Raw genomic sequence first — 20,219 nt, 5'->3', positions numbered from 1 at the left:
AAAGTCTATAAATACTCCTCAACCCCCATTGAGGAAAGGATCCACAATTTAAGCTAAACACCTCATAATCTGGTAATATCTTCCTTATCTCTCTACAACATATATTTCGCCAAGTAACACATAACTTATCTCTCTAAGTTCACTGACTTGAGCGTCGGAGTGAAATCTGGCCAAAGCCGAGCCCTCGCTTGTTTATTGTTTCGAGAGAGCCGAAAGAAGGATTCAATCAAAGACGTCATTCTACAAGCCACGAGTGGTAACAAATAACTGTTTCGGAATTACACCCGGAACATATATAACAAAAAACATTTAGTATCCGTACATTACACGGGCAAAAATCCTAGTTACACTTCAAGAGAAACTTATAAGGTTGATTTACCACATTTATAAATAAAGGGACTAATTTGCACAGAATACTAAACTAAGCAAACACAAGAACGTTCACACGATATCTAAACCGACTATCGTACTTTAGACGAACAAAATCATATCGAATATGTATATCCATTCTAAAATCAAATCAAAATAGAAATATATCATAACTTTGTATCATTTCAAATTATCTTAACGTGAGACGGTATCTAAAGCGACCAACAACACTTACCCACAAAGCCCACAAAGGGATAACCTTAACTTTGAAGAAAGCATCTCCAATATTATTCTCTTTCTTATATAAACACTAGACAACATTTGGGCGTCTCTCCACTTTCTCTCCTTTTTCTTTTTCTCTCTCCATTTTCACTGGTGGTTTCTTCACGACGGCCATAATCTTACTTTCGAAGAAAAAAAAAAACCTATTCCTTTTCCGGTATAAACCCTAATTTTTCTCAATCATTGCACTCTCTTCTTCTTTGATTTCCTTAGATCTGTGTTTTTCCCCCTTTCGATTTCCCCTTTTTGATGTTTTTTCGTGTGTTTTAATTTTGATATGATTGTGTCGATTGTGCGTTAGATCGTTCATGATTTTGTCCTCATTTTGTGAATGTTTTTGTGTTTTAGTGTAATTTGTGCTTGAATTTGGGGTTTTTGTGCTTTTGATTGTTTGATTTTGAGTGTTTTTCGGAGTTAGGGTTTTCGGAAATCGTTCGGTTTTTTCATCTGTTGGTAAAACTTTGGCTGATTGCTGAAATTGTTTACGGTTTTTGTTGTAATTTGTCGATTTTGAGTGCTGTTATTATTAGACTTTAACTTGATGTTATGCAGTGATTTTTTTCGTGTGAGGTAGTTACGGAGTACTTATTTTGCATGCTGTCAACTATATTTTCTCAAATACTTGTATGAGACGGTTTCTCGCTAGTTGTTTATGCTTTATTTTCTCGTATCTCGTCGTTTTAAGTAGTGGTTGTGTAGCTTTGTGTGGTTCTATAAGCTTAAAATGTACAGAGTTTAGTTGACGATAATGGGTATTGTTGATGGGTGTTAGTTGTATTTGCTGACAATGATGCAGGGATTTCTTTTGTCGTTGCTGCTGTTGCATTGTTACCACAATGGAGGGTGTTAGTTTCTGTTTAGTCATTGTTTGTTTTAATTTTGGTACTGTCGATGAGATGGGTGACGCAACCGTCACACTCTGGTCTTGTATTTGCTGATTGTTGTTTCGTTAGAGTTGAAATTGTGCCATAAGTTACATGTGAGATATAGTTTGGAAGGTACCCCTTTTATGATATCCGTCTCTGTTCTACTCGATTGTCCAATGTGTCTTATTAAAGGTTTATTCATGTATAGTTCGGTGTTGTTTTTAGCGTTAATGTTGTTGTTTTATTCATGTATGCTCGCCATGACATATTTTTTAAATGCTGTTTGTTATTGCAGTTGACTCAATATGGTGAGGAAGAAGAGAACTGATCAATCTGCGGTAGGAGAGAGTTCTAATCCTCAGCAAGCTGGGGGTAGTGCTGGAAGAGGTGGCGGTGGTCAACCAATGCCACCGCAAGCTGTTGGAGGTACTGGTGGGAGAGGTGGTGGCGGTCAGCCTATGCATCCACAACAATCTGCTAGTGGTGGGAGAGGTGGTGGTCAGCCTCCACAACAAGCCGGTGGGAGAGGTGGCGGCGGCCCACAAATGCCTCCACAACAAGCTGGTGGGAGAGGCCAGCAAATGCCTCCGCAACAAGCTGGTGGGAGAGGTGGTGGTGGCCAGCAAATGCCTCCACAACAAGCTGGTGGGAGAGGTGGCGGCGGCCAACCAATGCCTCCACAACAAGCTGTTGGGGGTCAACAAGGCGGAGGAAGAGGAATGGCTCCCCAGGGTCCTCAAGGAGGCCGTGGAGGACGTGGGAGTGGCCAGCGTGGTGGCATGGTGCCTCAGCAGTATGGTGGACCTCCGCCAGAGTTCCAAGGTAGAGGTGGTGGTCAGCCTCAGGGCCGTGGCGGTAGCAGCGCTGGTGGCGGCCGTGGTGGTGGTCCTATGGGCGGGCCATTCCGTCCTCTAGTTCCCGAGCAGCACCAAGCTTCCCAGGCTCCCTTTCAACCTGGGGGGATGCCGCCTCAAGCAATGACTGTGCCACCTGCTGAACTGGCTGAGGCCAGTTCTCCTGTGCCACCTGTGCAGGCTGGCCCTTCACAGGTTCAGCAGCAGTTGCAGCAACTGTCTGTCCAAGAAGGCTCATCTTCTCAGGCTATTCAGCCTTTGCCTGTCAGTAGCAAAGCAGTGAGGTTCCCTCTCCGACCTGGGAAGGGTAGCACTGGAACCCGATGTATCGTGAAAGCAAATCACTTTTTTGCTCAGTTACCCGATAAGGATTTGCACCAATATGATGTAATTCTTCTCTGAACTTGTTATCTTTTTAATATTAATATACTTAGAGTCTGCTGTAACGGCAGATTTGACATGCTGCCAGAGTTAGATTACGGGCCTTCATTGAAGTGCCGAAGTGTCTTGTTGACTCGACAGGAGTCAAGGTGAAGTGTCAGATTAACATAGATCTCTGCGGAATTTAAGTTTCTAAATTACTTTACAGGTTTCAATTACGCCAGAGGTGACATCACGGGGTGTCAATCGCGCTGTCATGGGGCAATTGGTGAAGCTCTACAGAGAATCTCATCTTGGGAAGAGACTCCCTGCATATGATGGAAGAAAAAGTCTTTATACAGCTGGTCCACTTCCATTTACTATTAAAGAGTTCAAGATAACCCTTGTTGATGAGGACGACGGGTCCGGGGCACCAAGGTTGGATAACTCTGGTCCATTATTTTCACTTTGATGTTGTCTATGAATCTGTTGTTTGATGTAGATGAATACTTCGTTTTAACAGACGAGAAAGAGATTTCAAGGTTGTGATCAAACTTGCTGCACGAGTGGATCTGCATCATCTAGGCATGTTCTTACAAGGTCGTCAGGCAGATGCACCTCAAGAAGCTCTTCAAGTGCTTGATATAGTATTGCGTGAATTGCCCACTACTCGGTGTGTTGTGGTTTTTCATTTTTATTTTTTTATTTCCTTGGTGAATCATCTTGTCTTTCTTGTTATTTGTTCTGACTGTTTGTTTGAATCTGCAGTTTCTCACCAGTTGGCCGCTCATTCTATTCACCTCATCTTGGGCGAAGGGAGCCACTAGGAGATGGTCTGGAGAGCTGGCGTGGATTCTATCAGAGTATTCGACCAACCCAAATGGGGTTATCTCTGAACATTGGTGATTTTTCCGAATGCTTTTCGCCTCATTTCCTGTTTAGTTGATCTGAATTATGATGTTTTGACATTGTTTTCTAGCTTGCTGTTCTTCAACCTTGACTTGTTTGTCTGATGATGTAGATATGTCTTCCACGGCTTTCATTGAGCCATTGCCGGTCATCGACTTTGTTACTCAACTGCTTAATAGGGATGTGACTTCCAGACCTTTATCTGATTCTGACCGAGTGAAGGTAGGTTTTAAAGCCTGTTTTTTGTAATCTCAGTTATGTGTTACGTTGTGCCATCAGCTACATTATTTTGTAATTCGTTGGCTTTGACTCTTAAAAAATATGTTTTTCTCGAGTTCATTTTCTGTTGATTCTGTGCCCGTGCCTTCTTTTATTGTTTCATGGCTAATGTTGAGTGCTGGTAGCATTTTGTTTGAAGTTTGGGTAATAAATTTTGTATAATAAATTATTCTTATAATACAAATACAATGTTCTGGTCTTTGTTTAAATGATTTCTCCTCGACTATTTGCTAGTTGCAACTTATGAGAAACACTTGGTTTAAATAGCTTCTCTGCTCCTGTTGTAACTAACTTACCCTTCAAATAGGGAAAGCTGTCATGTTTGTGTTTCTTCCAGCTTTTTAATTGTTCTTTATGGTTGCTCTTTTCCTCTTTGGACCAACAGATTAAGAAGGCTTTAAGAGGGGTTAAAGTTGAAGTCACACACCGGGGAAACATGCGCAGAAAATACAGGATTTCTGGGTTAACATCACAAGCTACTAGGGAGCTTACGTAAGGCTTTGTTGGTTGTCAGTTGTGTGTTTTGCTTGCTAATGGAGTCTGACAAAGGAATTCACTTACTTATTTTCTTTTGATCCAGTTTCCCTGTTGATGAAAGTGGCACTATGAAGTCTGTTGTGCAGTACTTTTATGAGACCTACGGTTTTAACATTCAACACACACAGTGGCCATGTCTACAAGTTGGAAACCAACAAAGACCAAATTATTTGCCTATGGAGGTTATTGGCTGTGATATTAACATCAGTTCGTGTAAAAACATTACTGTATCTTTATAATTTTTTGAATTGTGTGATGTCCTATCAATTTTGCAGGTGTGCAAAATTGTTGAGGGACAAAGATACTCCAAAAGATTGAATGAACGGCAAATTACTGCCTTACTGAAGGTCACTTGTCAGCGTCCCCAAGAAAGAGAGCGAGATATTGTGCAGGTTTGTCCGTCTTTGTGCTAGTCTTACATGTATAATGTGTCCACGTGTCTTCCTTATGTAAGTACTAGAGGCCTTGTATGCCTTTGTGAAATATGATTAATATCCGCTATGCTATGATTTGAATGTTTCTTATGGTTGATACTGATTTCGTCGGATATGTAATTTGAACATAAAAGGTTGTGATTTGACAACCGTGGATAATTAATATGGAAGAGGGAGAAAGTAACATTTCAACGTGTAAAAGTAAAGAATTGGGTACTTTAGAATTGAATACGTTTGGGGATTCACCAATTGTTAAATCTTGAACCTCTATCAATTTTCTGAGGGGTATTTCAGTTGATCTTATATTTGCTTGTAGTGATTCCTGGTTAGAACTTTTTGTAGTGGCTATGGATGATAATCTTTTCTGTGTTTGATAGCACTTTGTGTGTTCTAAGATTCTGCAAAAGAGAGAAATAAAGCACTCTTGGTCTAAACCTTTTGGGTGTTTGTTGCTGGTGAAGTTTGAAATGGCCATGCCTGATCTCTTATCAGGCATGGCAATCTCACCATTATGTTTGAGTATGGTGTGAAACAATTGTCTATGGTGGTCTCACCTATATTGGTTCTTTTTTTCAGACTGTGCATCATAATGCATATCATGCTGATCCATATGCTCAAGAGTTCGGTATTAAAATCGATGAGAGGCTTGCTAGTGTTGAAGCACGTGTACTACCTGCACCATGGGTATGTTGGTTTTCATTACTGGATTATTTTAAGTTATCTATTATTAGGAATATTGATAAAAAAAGAGTTTTATATCTAATCGTAAATTCTGAGGTTGAAATACTTGTATTCAATCTTGCTTTAAGTGACCCCCCCTTTTAGTAAGTCAAAACTAAATAAAAGGAGTAATCACTTTTACTTTGATTATTCTTTTGGGAGGAAAACTATTGTTAGTAAGCACTCTCCTGATGAAATAGTTAAACTACCTGCATATGTGCTACCTGCAGCACTGGTATGTTGGTTTCCGTTTACTAGTCTAATTTTGAGTTGTCTAATAGCGACAAAAGATACGGAGTTAGTAAGCATTTGTTCATTCTTTTGGCAGTCAATCCATTTGTTAGTAAGCATTCTCCTGATGAAACAGTTAAACTACTTGTATATTAGATGTAGTATATGATTTTTTGTGTTTAGCTGTGTGGCACAATCATTTTGATCATGACTTTTTCTGCAGCTGAAATATCATGATACTGGTAGGGAGAAGAACGTCCTGCCCCAAGTTGGTCAATGGAATATGATGAATAAGGTAATACATTGCTCATACTGTTTTCTTAAGAATGACAATTTAGGAGTTAGTGAGTTATTCTGCTGGTCTCACGACGTCTTTGAATTCGTATTTGCAATTTATAATTATATTAGATGATGTTAGTGACTTCGTTTGATTATTAAGTATTCAGATAAACCTAATGTTAGTGCTTGTATTCCATCGCAAACTAACAAACTTTGTAATCTAATGCTATTAAATTTATCCCTTTTTAAAAAAAAATCTGACTAGACAAATGCAGTTTGGCTTTTACGTGTGAGTTTTCTATCGTCCAAATGAATTGTGGAATTGATATTACCCCTCCATTTCATGGTTTTTTTCTCGTTTGCTTGTTTGAGGTCAAAGTTGCAAAACTACTGTCTATACAGACTTCGTAGAGTGTGATTGAACATGATATGGGATTTCTATGGTGATGGTCTGATGGAGAGGGCAAATGATACATGTGGATTTCTAGTATATGCTCTTATTTGAAATATTAAGTGTTTTTATTTTAATTTTAAAAATCATATGTTCTTTTCGGATTTATTACACATTTTACTAAAAAAAACTTTTTTTTTTTATAATAATACTTGGGTTTACTTTTAAGGTATTCCGTAAAATTAAATTTTTACTTGTTTTTTCAAAACATCGTTTTAGTTTTTATCATAGATTTAAATTCTCTAGTCTTATAAAAGAAATCTAAGCTTTCCTTTTCACTCTTCTTTTTCTATATATTTTCGCATTTTGAGGTGTGCCAAGATCCAGTGATGGATCGATCTAAAAGACTATTCATGTTATTTTCGTGGTCGTAATCATCATTGCTGTAAAAATAAATGGGAAGAAAACCATGAAATGTTGGCAGTTCTCTCATGTTTCACGACATGTATGTACAAGCTATGCGACCCAGTTCAAATTATTATTTTCTAAAATTTTTGTTATTGAGGACTGTAATGAATGATGGACTGTCATGGTTCATGAGTGATGTTTAGTTACCAGCCATATGGGAATGAAGGAAAAACTATGATTACCTGGGAAGCATCTAACTTAGATTTCTGCTAATGCTGCTTCCAATCTTGATTTCTGTCCTGTTCGTAGCCTATATACGGCAGTAGCGCCATTGTTAGTAATTTTTCCATCTCTTCTGCAGAAAATGGTCAATGGAGGGAAAGTTAACAACTGGATATGCATTAACTTTTCACGTAATGTGCAAGATAATATTGCTCGCAGTTTCTGCGCTGAGCTTGCACAAATGTGTCAAATATCTGGCATGGTATGGCACTTCTACGTTTCTTATATTTGTGGTTTTGGTGAATTTAATTCATTTTAATAGACTTGAGTGCTTTACTAATTCCCTATGTTAATGCGTCTTAGGTATTCAATCCTGACCCGGTTCTTCAAGTCCTCTCTGCTCGTCCAGATCAGGTGGAGAAGGCTCTAAAAACCCGTTATCATGATGCTATGACCAAATTGCAGCAAAGGGAGCTTGATCTGCTTGTTGTGATTCTTCCTGATAACAATGGCTCTCTCTATGGTAATTCTGTCTTGAGTGGAATATTGTAATATTGATGTTTTAACATAGTTTTTCCTTCTGCTCCATATTCTGCTTCACATTAGTTGACCTCAAATCGTTAATTTAAGGCTTTGTTTTTGTTTTCAGGTGACATCAAAAGAATTTGTGAAACAGAACTTGGGATTGTCTCGCAATGCTGCTTGACAAAACATGTTTTTAAGATGAGCAAGCAATATCTTGCAAATGTTTCTTTGAAGATAAATGTGAAAGTGGGTGGAAGGAATACAGTGCTTGTTGATGCAATATCGAGGCGGATTCCTCTGGTTAGCGATAGGCCAACTATTATCTTTGGTGCAGATGTTACCCATCCTCATCCGGGAGAAGATTCTAGTCCATCCATTGCTGCTGTAAGTATCTTCATCAGCTCGCATAGTCTGTTACACCTTGTTTTGTTAGTTATTGTGTATGCTTATTATACACATTTGCAGATCTTTGTTTAACGCTCTATAGGTTCTCAGATCTCTGTTAAATTACCCTCTCATTCAATAGATTCTTTACGTTTGGTTTAAAATACTAGCAAAAAAAGAATAAAAATGTAAATCTATTCAACGGGAGGAAGAAGGAGCTTAAACTTATTTCAACCGAAACACCAGAAGTGAAAACTATTAGGTCCTTCACTGACTATACCTGTTTTAAGTTATCTTGTTTTTGGGCAATCTGTACAGGTGGTTGCTTCTCAAGACTGGCCTGAAGTTACTAAGTATGCTGGTTTGGTTTGTGCTCAAGCACATCGTCAGGAATTGATCCAAGATCTATATAAATCTTGGGAAGATCCTAACAGGGGCCAAGTTTCTGGAGGAATGATCAAGTATAATCATTCTCATTTTCTTATTTCTTTTGGCTTTCATATTCTTTTTTGTTGGCTGACACAACTGCTCTTTATTCTTGAAAATCAGGGAACTCCTTATATCTTTCCGTAGGTCTACCGGTCATAAGCCACAACGTATAATATTTTACAGGTTCGCTCTCTCTATCTGTCTACTCTATCTATCCTTTATATATTTATAATTCTCTTTTTGAGTGTTGTCTCTTATTGGTGTTTGTGTTTTTTTTTCCTTATCGTCATCTATCATATGAAGGGATGGCGTAAGTGAAGGCCAATTTTATCAAGTGCTGTTTTATGAACTCGATGCTATAAGGAAGGTAAAACCGTGTTTATGATGAACATGAAATTCTTCTCACGTTGGCATTATTTTATTCTTAATGTAAGTTTTTCTAATCCTTTTTGTGCTGTGTTGCCTATCCGTTTGAGTAGGCCTGTGCTGCATTGGAGCCAAACTATCAACCACCTGTGACATTCGTCGTGGTTCAGAAACGACACCACACAAGACTCTTTGCCAACAACCATAGGGATCGTAATTCTGTTGATAGGAGTGGAAATATATTGCCTGGTTGGTATTCAGGAAGCTACTGTTTTGAGTGGCCTGATTTATGATCATATAGTTCTATTTGTAAACCATCTTGTATTTCTTTTACAGGTACTGTGGTTGATTCCAAGATTTGCCACCCTACCGAATTTGACTTTTATCTCTGCAGTCATGCTGGCATTCAGGTTCGTTTTCTTTTCCCTCTTGTTCAGATCTATGCACCAGCGTTCAGCGTTCTCATTTTTGCTCACGATCCTCTTTAACTTGGTTTACTTTTGAACCTCTGATCGGAACTACAGGGCACTAGCAGACCAGCTCATTACCATGTTTTGTGGGATGAGAACAAGTTTACTGCTGATGAGTTGCAGTCCCTTACCAATAACCTTTGTTATACGTAAGTTCTTGTTCCTTGTCGTGGTATCTATGTTGCAGTCTCTCTCAGTTTTATCATTCTTTTAAAGTGTTTGTTACATCCTTTTGTTTCTCTTTGTGCTCTTGTTTGACACGTTGATATTCAATACGACGGTATCAGTCAGGCATCGGTGTTATCCTTTACTTTGAATTAGTGTCGGATATTTTCTCTGATGAGTGAATTCAGCTTACATTATCTTTTTCTCTCTGCAGCTATGCTAGGTGTACTCGTTCTGTGTCAATCGGTAAGTTTCTCCTAGAACATCTCATTTTTTTTTTCAATTCAAAACTGTTTTCCCTTTTTAAATAACGTGCTTGCTATTCTTGTCTTTGACAGTTCCACCAGCATATTATGCCCATCTAGCTGCTTTCCGTGCCCGATTCTACATGGAGCCTGAAACATCCGACAGTGGCTCAATGATGAGCGGTGCTGTTAGTGGCCGTGGAGGTATGTCGGCAGCTGGTGGACGTAGTACCAGGGCACCTCCTCCTAATGCTGCTGTTCGCCCTCTTCCAGCTTTGAAAGAGAGTGTGAAGAAAGTCATGTTTTACTGTTGAGAACTCATCTCGGCTTGCCTTTGAATGCTTGAATAATTAGGACCGGACCTCGTCACAAAATTCCCTGAAACTTTGGTTACTGTTGTGTTGTGTTGTGCTGCATAAGACATGGATGCATGTACTGAGTACTCTCTATTTGCTACATTTCTTTTCTATGCTGAAGGCTGCTGCGGTCACACTCTTTAGTATTTTGACATTGTGAATCTCAGCTGTCAGGTTATTTGAATATGTTCAATCTTCAATGAATGACATTATAACTTGATCTTATCGGATTGTGTTGTTTTTGAAAAGAATTATTGGCATTTAGACAAATCATAATTAGGATGTAGGAATGTAGGATGATAGTTATGTTGATTGAGCGCAATGGCTTTTTTCCCAATCATTTTCAATCGACATTTTGAGATGAACCGAGCTGATATTTATCAAGAGTTACATCCGAAAACTAAATTGAACTCTGCCACAAATGAAAATTCAACGTTTGAAAAATTCATTTTGGGGATAAAAAAAGATTAGGGTGTAGATTGTGGACAGAGTACCATCCTTTTCTCGATAAAATGAGCGATCTATTGGAGTGTTGAGTGCTGAGAGGTAGTAAGTAGGGGTGTTCAGAATAAACCGAACCGCAATAACTGAACCGAAAAACCGTCCATTTTTAAGGTTCGATTAACCGAACCGTTTCGACAAAGCGGTTCTTTGAACCGAACCGTTAACTTTATTATGGACAAGGTTCGGTTAAGGTTCGTAATTTTAGATAACCGGTTAACCGCGAACCGAACCGTTCACAAAAAAGCAAGCAAAAAATTAAAATATTATATAAAAAATTATTCGTTCGTTTAATTTTCTTAGTGTATCCAAATTTAAAATTTCTTAAATTGATTAATGCTAAAGTTTAGCTTATTAACTTTATTGTTGGGTATAATATATAACGAAAATTTAATTAAACTATTAGAAAAATTTTCCAAAAATTAACGAAAACTGAAAAAAAAAAAATATAGAACGATTGTCGGTTAACCGGTAACCGGACCGCTAATAACCGTTTAAAGTGGTTAACCGAACCGTTTATCACCGTTTCTAACGGTGCGGTTTAGGTTCGGAGTTTTGCCGAACCGAACCGTGTGCGAATCGAATTAAATTATCGGTTCGGTGAACCGAACCGCGAATGAACACCCCTAGTAGTGAGGGAGCAATCGATTCGAGTTTTGTATGTTGGGTGGATTTGGTGGTGATGGATGGATTTGAGAAAAAAATAGCATCTCCCTTTTACTAAAAGAATAAGAGTTCTCATAATTTTCCCGCCTAAATTAATTTGGCTATAATTAGGCTTTTATTATAACATATCTGTTATTGGGTTTTCATTATATTATATCTACATCTGGATTATAATGAACTTTCCTTTTCCACCGATTAATAAAAAATATTAATTATAATAAATTTACAATTTAATTTCAAATTGAGTTAAATATCATTTTTATTATTATTTTCTTTAATATTTCTATCTAAAATACCGCGCATTCGTGCGGGATCTATACTAGTTGTTTACAGAACTCATAATTAAGAGTTGTGGTGGGAAAACCTCAAAATTTAATCTCGATACCAAATTCAGAAAAGTAAATAGAATAAGAATACAAGTGGGAAAATGAAGACAGACCTGACTAACCGGTTATTCGGTTCTGTTTTGGATCGGGATAAATCAATTCGATTAAAATCGGGTTGGCCTCATTTTCGGTTTCAATTCGATATCAATTGGGCTCATTTAGGTTAGCCACTTTAATCAGTTTGTGCTATTTCGAGTTGGGTGCGGTTTGGGTCGAGTCAATATCAGTTTAATTTAATATCGAGTCATAATTTTCTTGAGTTGAAGCTAAAAAAATTAGCTTAAATATACCATATAAGCGTATACTTTTCAATTTGAATACAATAATTCATAATATCATTAATTAATAAATAAAAAATTAATGAAAAAACACCAAAAATATGTGGTTTTTCTTCGAAAATAAGTATTTATAATTCAGGTCCGTCTGTCCGTTCATTTCTTATCGGTTTAGATATATTCAAGTTCGGGTATCATTCAGTTATTTTTTATTTCGGTTTACTGATATCAGGTGTTCGACCAGTTATCAATTCCAATATTTCCGATCGATTTTTCGGGTTCGCGATACCAAATTTGGAAATCGATAAAACAAAAAGAAAAACCTTGTAAATCCATAAATCCAAATAAAGCATAGCCAAAGTTGACGAAGGGAAGACAGGCAACTAAGAAGCATAGCAATAACAAGAAACAATAACAAGAAACAATGTCTGGAAGAGAAGTTCGAGAATACACCAATCTCTCCGACCCTAAAGGTAATTCCCTCTTCTTCCCCAAATTTATTCAATCAATTCTAGGGTTTTCTTGTTCTTCCCCAATTCACAACCTCAATTTTATCGATTTTCTCGGTTGTTGTTGTAGATAAAAAATATGGTAAAGGTAAAGATAAAATTGATGATGAAGACATCACTTTCCAACGCATGGTCGCTAAGGTTAGCTGGTCGTATCTCCTCTCTTAATTCCGATTTGTTCGTTCTACTTGATTGAATGTGGGTGTGACGCTTGAAAAGATGGTAAATTGGATACTGTATTTGGTTTGATTTCGTAATTATTTTGGGCATTGATGAGAAATTGGAAGTTAATTACGTGTTTTTGTATGTTTCGTAATTTGTTAGAGATGGCGGAACCTGGATTTTCGGTTAGGGGGCGAAAAAATTTCATTGGGGTGAATGAGTAATGTACTAATGTCATACGGAGTAGTAAACTTGGGAAAAAACACAAAATCTCATTGAAGACGGCACGTATCCGTCACTTTAGAGTGACGGATACCATTTCCTCTCACAAATGACCCAAATAGAGCAGAGAGGGAAGCACATGGGGGTGTCCCCACCTTGTCCCCCCTATCCGTTTTATGAGTGACATTACCCGTCACTTGCTCCGACCCGTCTTCAGCAAGACTAACTGGGGAAAAAAGGGTTAAAGTATGAACTAAAAAATTTGAAATTTTCAGTGTCCAGCGTAGCGAGTGCCTCTGATAAGATAGATATTTGCTGCTTAATTCTGTAAATTGCTAGGAAGTGGAATGTTGCATTGGCTTAATGATAATGAATGCCCTGTAATGGGTGAGATTAGAACATAGAATGTAGTGTTTCATAGCTGATTATTGGTTGGAAATTACCAAATTGGTCAGATTTTGATCAAGAGGTTGTAGATACGAGAAAGTTACACGTTTTTGATTATACAATCTTGAATCGCTTGTATTAAGTGTGTTTTGGAAGGGACTGTTATTTGAATCTGAGTGATTTTGGCTATAAAGTTTAGACTTGAGATTTTTGAATCTTCATACGTTTATGACGACTTTGCATTTCCCATCATTGGGTTGGAGAGGGTTAAGAAAAGGGTTGTTCGCTATAATGCTTAGACTCGGATATTAGTGTCATATCTGGTATGGATCCGAGTATCAGGTACACAGGACTTGCATTGTTTCTGTCAACATTTTCAAACCCTAAGCATAAAACACCATCTATGTCTCACCCTTATCTGCCGAGAATGAAGACAGCGTAGTAAGAGTAACCTGAAATCATGTGACTAGAATTCGATTAAACTTCCTTGAGTATCTCTCCTCCCTCGGACCTTTCTTTTCCCATATAAGGTGACCGTGTCTGACTTCCGGCTGCCAGATACAAAAAGGATTTCATACTGGAATGTTACATCGGGTAGACACGGGTATGACCTTAGTTTAAAAAAGCACGCCTGAGGCGCCAACCATCTGACACTCTGAGGCGCTTGGAGTGCAAAAGGCACACCTAAGGCGCATGAGGCGCACAAGGCGCAACTAGTGAGGCGCACCCAAAGCGCACCAAGGCGCATTAGTGTGCAATTCCATATTTTTTTCAAAATTCTTTTATTTTACCCTTCTTTTCTCCCCCCTATCCTTAATTTTCACTTTTAAAAACATGTTAGCCCTCTTCAAAAAAAAAAAAAAAGGCACTATTCTCGCACAACAAATATGGATGTTCTTTTGAAAAATCAGTGTGCCTCGTGTGCAAAAGGCGTGCGCCTTCGCCTCGCTCCTTGCGCCTTAGCCCCTTAGGACTCCATCGCCTCAGTGCGCCTTGCGCCTTCTCAAACCAAGGGTATGACTTGAAAATTGACATGTTGAAGCTACCCGGGTTGCTGTTAGTCTCTTTATTTTGTAGGTCTGAGAGAAAAAAATGAGATATATCTACATTCTGGGGAAATTGGATGATATACTAAAAACTTTTGTATATAATTCTTCTGTTGCTTGATAAATGCTTATCTCGAAACATCATTGGTTTACTTTGCGACATCTATGGTGGAATTAGAGTATATCCTTCAGATATGATCAGAGAAATATGTAGTTTTCTTATAACATGCCCTGACAGGGATCCTGGCTTTTCTCTTCGGGTGGTTGATTAAGCAGATGCAAGAGGTTGCTGGAGAACGTGGTGGCTATCTGCATGGGAGAGGCGGTAACTTCTCTCATCTGTTGCATACTTTGATCACGTGAAAGCCTAGCATTGTGAAGAAAACTCTACTCGTTAGAGCTTTGAGTTGGCATGACGATTTTCTTTGTTACCCTTTTGAACTTATAGGTTTATCTCCTAATTTTTGTTCAAGTATTGTGAATTTGTGGTGCAGCTTTGGACAGTGATGATCTTCTCTATCTAAAGGAGCAAATGGAGGCCGAACAAGACGCTGAGCGTCTATTGCGCCGCACTGAAAAACGAGCATTTGCTGCCTTCAAAATATCCTTTTGGTGATCTCTCACAACAAACTACACCTCTTGACCTTGTTTGAAATTCTTATTATTTGGTTTGCCTGAACTTTTTCTGCAAGTCATGCTTGATATGCATCCTTCCACCTAGGAAAATTTTGAAAGGAAAGCATCATTACTCCCCCCCCCCTTTCCCTCCACATCCCACTTTCCCACCATTCAAACAAAGGCTAAGATTGCAACTTTTTGCCATTAGCGGTAGTTTGCTCACAGGGTTGTTGGAATGCAATGCTTCGCTTTTTGGTCAACTCCTGCTTTTCTCTTCTACAACAAAATGAGCCCTTTCACAGGGTCGTTTAGTGCCTGAACTATTGATATCCTTAATAAGATTATACAGAGCTGCAAATTTGGCGGATTCTTCCCCTGCACCAGCGCCTTTACCTCTACGTGTCGAGCCAAAGCCAAAGAGTGGGATAAGGTATATCATGCATTGCCTTTGTTGGTCGATTTTATCATTTAATAACATCAAAGAAAACAGCGAACATTTATATTCATGTGCTTTTTCACAGGCAGCAAGATTTGCTGAAGACAGTTGTAGAGATAAAACCAAAGAGGCTGAAATTGTCAAGCCCATCTGATACGACCGAAACTGCTTTGTCGAACCACAAGGTTGAGGAAGCTACACATAGGGAAAAAGGTTCTGAGTTATCATCAAATGTACAAGATTCAACGAAAGGTCATGACGCCACGAAATCATTGTTAGGTTTGGCTTATGAAAGTTCTGATAGTGAGGATTAATTTTGACCATATTCTTTGTTATATTATAGCTGAACTGTACTTTTAACTCGAGCATCTTCTTGTAGAATCGGCAAATTACAAAATTCTCAAATGTAGGAAGTTCTGGAGTTAATTTTTTGGAAGTGCTTATGTCCCCATGTTTAAGACTTGTTAATTTATACTCTCTTCGTCCTAATTACTTGTTTACCTTTTATTTTCTCTGTGAAAATATTTTTATAAGGTAAATAAATGATTAAGACGGAGCTACATATATTGAATTTGGATTTGGATGCGATCATCATGGGCAGATTTCTGAGCCCAAGTTGATAAAAGGGAAATACAAAAAGGATTCAGGTACAGAAAGTAACATTCTACTATCGTCCGTAAACCTGTCGTTAAGCGCTGATCGTCTACGAACTTCTACTATGAATACTTTTGTACTACTATGAATACTTTTAAGACGCGACCAGGTGATATCGAGTCTTGATATCACATTCACACATGTTTTATGTAGGATCATATATGTTAATGGTGTCTCTACATGGTTGATATGAAATGGTGGTATCAAAACCCACTGGCAGACGAATTAACTCAGGCTGCTTTGATACGTAGCAGTACTAGTTGTATCCAACTCCTGGACTTGTTTGTTTGAATTCACACTTCAAGACCTACCAAACTTATACTATTGGGTCCCATCAATTATTCAGGAGAGCTCGCCCTCGCTTAAAAATGAAAATCTTGTATTTTTTAGATAAATTTGGGTTTTTTAAAGAGTTAGAAAATTTCGAATTTTTTTCGAGTTTATCTTATAATATTACTTATTCACCTTTATTAAAATTTTTTAACTCCTAACCGCAAATTTTGACTCCATCACCGAATATTATAATCATCAATCAATACAGAACGTAGCTCCATGGTGTATGTATAACAACGAAATTTCCGGCGTCTTTATAAGATAGATACGACTAACATAGATTAATAATATTGCAAATAAGGTTAGGACATGTATCATGAAATGAAGAGTGTGTCACAAGCACAAAAAAGAACGTGTCAATATTATTGCATGCATGCAACTATCTCCCCAAGTGTCCCTTTTAAACAAGTCTTACTCTGAATTCTATGTTTTACATGCATGCACATATACGGAGCACTTCTTATTACTCACATAGCTAGTCATTATTTGCTTGAGTTTTTGTTCTTGTTTGAAACTTTTAAGTTAAGCATTCTTTGTTCAAACTTTGTAGTAACCAAAGGAGTTTTATTTTTAGAGTTTATAGAGAAAGGAGATTGAGTTGAAGTTATAGAGATGGCACCGCCTCGTCGATATGAGTTTGGAAGGCCTGAAGAAGCTACCCATCCTGACTCCATGCGAGCTACCTTGGCTGAATTCGTGTCCACTTTCATCTTTGTCTTTGCTGGTGAAGGCTGTCAGCTCGCTCTTAGTATGTTATCTCACTTTCTCCAAACTTTTAATACTCTTTTCGTCCCAGTTATTTATTTGTCTGTCTTTGAATAAATAACCCAAGGTAAACAAATGAATGAGACTGATAAAATACTTCTACTCTTACAATACGAGCTAGCTACCTGTATCTAGTCTTCCCCGGAGAGTTACCATCTCAAATTCTCGTTTAAGACTTAAAACGAGTCAAATATGATAGATGAGCAAAAACAAAATGCCTAGAAATTAGCAAAAGTTTGTCCAAAGGATCCAAGTTGTATCCTATACAAGAAAGTAATAAATAAATGACTAAGACGAATGTATTAATTACTTCGTCCATCTCATTCATTTATTTACCTTTTAAATTCTTTGTTGGAGGTATTTTAATTAACAATAAGTATTCCTTGTGAAGGGTATATCCGTCGGGTCAAATACTACCCATATGGGTAGATAAGACAAAACATACCCTAAGCAATTTGCTTTTGTCTTATCTCTCCATTTGGCTAATATTGACCCATCATAAACTTGGGAAGGATATGCCCGTCACAAATGAGAATTTTTATTTAATTAAAGGGAAATAAATGATAGACGGAGGGTTTGACTAATTTAAAACTCCTACCTTATACTCCTCTGTTCCGGTTATTTATTGTCCTATTTATTTTCATGTGTTTCAGTCATTTGTTGTCCTTTTTATTTTAAGAATGAACTTAATGATCAATTGATCATTCACACTCAATTTGGTCCACCGTCATTAAGTAATTAGCCCCCTCCTCTTTCCTTAGTCTTCCTTCCAAAACCAAAGGAAAAAAACAGTTGACCGGTTCCGTATGTACTTTTCTTCCAAACACATCCATGAGTAAGAATTCTTATGTGCATGTTGTTTTTTAGTTTGATATCGAGTATGTATAATGAATAATGCAGGGAAGTTATACGGAGTGGAAACCCCAACCGGAGCATCATCATTGATAATGATAGCATTGGCACATGCATTTGGGTTGTTTGCAGCAGTAGCGTCGAGTCTAAATGTATCCGGTGGACATGTAAATCCAGCTGTTACATTTGGTGCTCTTGTCGGAGGCCGAATCTCCATTATTCGTGCTATCCTTTATGTCATTGCTCAACTCTTGGGCTCCGTTGTCGCTACCTTGCTCTTGAAGCTTTCTACTGATGGCATGGTCAGGATTCTTACCATACATACCTTGTTTTGTTGTTGCTGTTGTATATGCTGTTAAATTAGATACTGATTTTACAAGTAGATGTCCGAAGTGACCACTTGGCAAAACCAGTACTCCACCGTCCCAATCATTTGTTTATCTTTGATTAAAATACCCCCTTACAAAGAAGAATAAAAAAAGAAAACATATGATTAGGACAGTGAGTAATTTGATACTCCCTTTGTCAAAAGCATCAATCATTTGTTTACGTTTGATTAAAATCTCCGTTGATATAATAGTTAAACAAATGATCAATTTGTTTACGTTTGATTAAAATCTCCGTTGATATAATAGTTAAACAAATGATCAATTGGGATTGATTGGAACGGAGGGAGTAGTATAACCTAGAATTTTGAAAGACCAACATTTACAAGTTTTTGAGGCCCTAAGTATTTAAAAAGAAAATCATAGTAACGCAATAGGCATCCCAGTTAGTTTTTGTGTAAGACGATTTTACACCAGGATGGTGTAAAACAGTAGTTCTAAATCATGCCAATACATACCTTGCTACTACAACATTTTTGTGTTGATTTTATTTATGCTGGCTATTAAGGTATGAAACCATTGATTGGACCTCGACCGTATCATGAACGTAAATTTTGGTTGAAATGGTCTTCTCACACTGGGGTCTTCACAATTTTGTTCTTGTAATGGAGAACAAGAGCCGATTGCTCATCAGATGACCCTCGATAACTTTACCAGCTAAGCGAGTTAGCTAACATTGCAGCGAATATTGCGTGTTAGAATTAAATGTTCGAATGTAGTTATGATCGTCTCTTCTAATATAGCCTTTGTTACATTACAGAGGCCAGTTGGATTGGGAGTGGCTTATGGAGAAGGCACTATGAATGCCTTGATCCTCGAGATCGTGATGACATTTAGTCTGGTATACACAGTCTACGCAACCGCCATTGATCCCAAGAGAGGTAGTCTAGGAACCATCGCACCTCTAGCCATCGCCTTAGTCGTAGGTGCAAACATCCTAGTTGGAGGCCCATTCGATGGGGCCTCAATGAATCCAGCTAGAGCTTTTGGACCCGCTTTGATCGGAAACAGGTGGAGGCATCATTGGGTTTATTGGGTTGGACCGTTGATCGGAGGTGCCATTGCGGGTGTAATTTACGAGTTTATTGTGATTCCGACTCATGAGGCTCCTCTTGGTCACCAACCTTTGGCACCCGAAGATTACTAGAGAGAGTACTCTACTTGAATAGATGGTTGTATGTGTTTTTGCTTTGTTTATGGTTGTATTTTGGTTTGTAACTTTTGTTGTGTACGTTTATTTTCTGTAATAATTCGAAATGTTTGTGAGAGGGGATATAGGTTGTTTTTAATTTAAATAAAATGTTATGAACTTCTTGCTTGGAACTTGATATTTTACCGAACAGGTCTTAGCCAAAAAGGCAAAAAGGAGCTATCGTGACAATAGGTCACATTTTCGAATCCCCCTCCCCATAATATCCTTGTTTTTTAGTTCGTTTCAAAATGATCGGTAGTAAGTGGATTATACATCCGATGTACTACTACCAGTTTTGTAGTTTTTGAGCATCATAATAAAGTTTTCGAGTTTTGTTTTAAAGTTTCAGAGTTTTACTATAAACTTTCTGAGTTTATTTACTTAAACATTAAGCTTAAAAAATTACAATATAATTCAAAAATATTACATATAAGTTCAGTTAAATTTGAGTTTTGACGGCAACAAATTAAAATGTAACTTATAAACTTTAAAAAGCTCAGAAAACATACACATAAGCTCAATAACGAATGAGGTTTGAGGTACTATATCCGATGTATGTTCCTATTTGTCGTATAATTTAGGGAGAACCTTATACCTCGGTACAATCTCTGAGAACTAATAACTCGATACTTCCTGTTTATTTCTTCCTTTCATTTTCAGAAGTCCGTTGAATATATGGGGGAGTATCACTATCTCAATTAAACGTATGAATTTAGGAAGTTTGATATTTTTAAACGTTTCATAAGCT

The 20,219-nt window shown here is 37.7% G+C and overlaps 3 protein-coding genes across 4 annotated transcripts; all 3 read left to right on the top strand.

Moving 5' to 3' along the window:
• Positions 1–561: 561 nt before the first annotated feature.
• LOC141592691 (protein argonaute 1) lies at positions 562–10,306 on the top strand. 2 transcript variants are annotated; one of them, XM_074413454.1, is made up of 22 exons: positions 562–808; positions 1,813–2,758; positions 2,961–3,169; positions 3,255–3,404; positions 3,500–3,633; positions 3,753–3,862; positions 4,305–4,411; positions 4,500–4,638; positions 4,732–4,848; positions 5,467–5,574; positions 6,065–6,136; positions 7,281–7,403; positions 7,505–7,664; positions 7,791–8,050; positions 8,369–8,511; positions 8,600–8,662; positions 8,783–8,846; positions 8,959–9,094; positions 9,182–9,255; positions 9,370–9,464; positions 9,695–9,726; positions 9,819–10,306. In XM_074413454.1, the coding sequence occupies exons 2-22, from the start codon at positions 1,823–1,825 to the stop codon at positions 10,037–10,039; spliced, it is 3,453 nt and encodes a 1,150-aa protein (XP_074269555.1). In that variant the 5' UTR covers positions 562–808; positions 1,813–1,822; the 3' UTR covers positions 10,040–10,306. The 2 variants fall into 2 exon arrangements, with proteins under 2 accessions (XP_074269555.1, XP_074269556.1); XM_074413455.1 differs by lacking the exon at positions 562–808 and adding an exon at positions 811–1,416 and having other exon boundaries at positions 1,548–2,758.
• A 1,949-nt stretch (positions 10,307–12,255) lies between these two features.
• On the top strand, positions 12,256–15,752 carry LOC141592685 (uncharacterized). The gene is made up of 6 exons (XM_074413446.1): positions 12,256–12,382; positions 12,489–12,559; positions 14,512–14,560; positions 14,730–14,837; positions 15,202–15,283; positions 15,375–15,752. The coding sequence occupies exons 1-6, from the start codon at positions 12,334–12,336 to the stop codon at positions 15,601–15,603; spliced, it is 588 nt and encodes a 195-aa protein (XP_074269547.1). The 5' UTR covers positions 12,256–12,333; the 3' UTR covers positions 15,604–15,752.
• Positions 15,753–16,772: 1,020 nt separating this feature from the next.
• LOC141591278 (aquaporin TIP3-1-like) lies at positions 16,773–19,543 on the top strand. The gene is made up of 3 exons (XM_074411616.1): positions 16,773–17,024; positions 17,942–18,195; positions 19,040–19,543. Exons 1-3 carry the CDS (start codon positions 16,889–16,891, stop codon positions 19,424–19,426), a joined length of 777 nt encoding a protein of 258 aa, XP_074267717.1. The 5' UTR covers positions 16,773–16,888; the 3' UTR covers positions 19,427–19,543.
• The last annotated feature ends 676 nt before the right edge of the window (positions 19,544–20,219 follow it).

The sequence above is a fragment of the Silene latifolia genome, chromosome 7 (assembly GCF_048544455.1).
Source record: "Silene latifolia isolate original U9 population chromosome 7, ASM4854445v1, whole genome shotgun sequence".
Taxonomy (NCBI): Eukaryota; Viridiplantae; Streptophyta; class Magnoliopsida; order Caryophyllales; family Caryophyllaceae; genus Silene; species Silene latifolia.
Note: the sequence above shows the minus strand (reverse complement) of the source record. Positions and strands in the feature narration are given on the sequence as shown.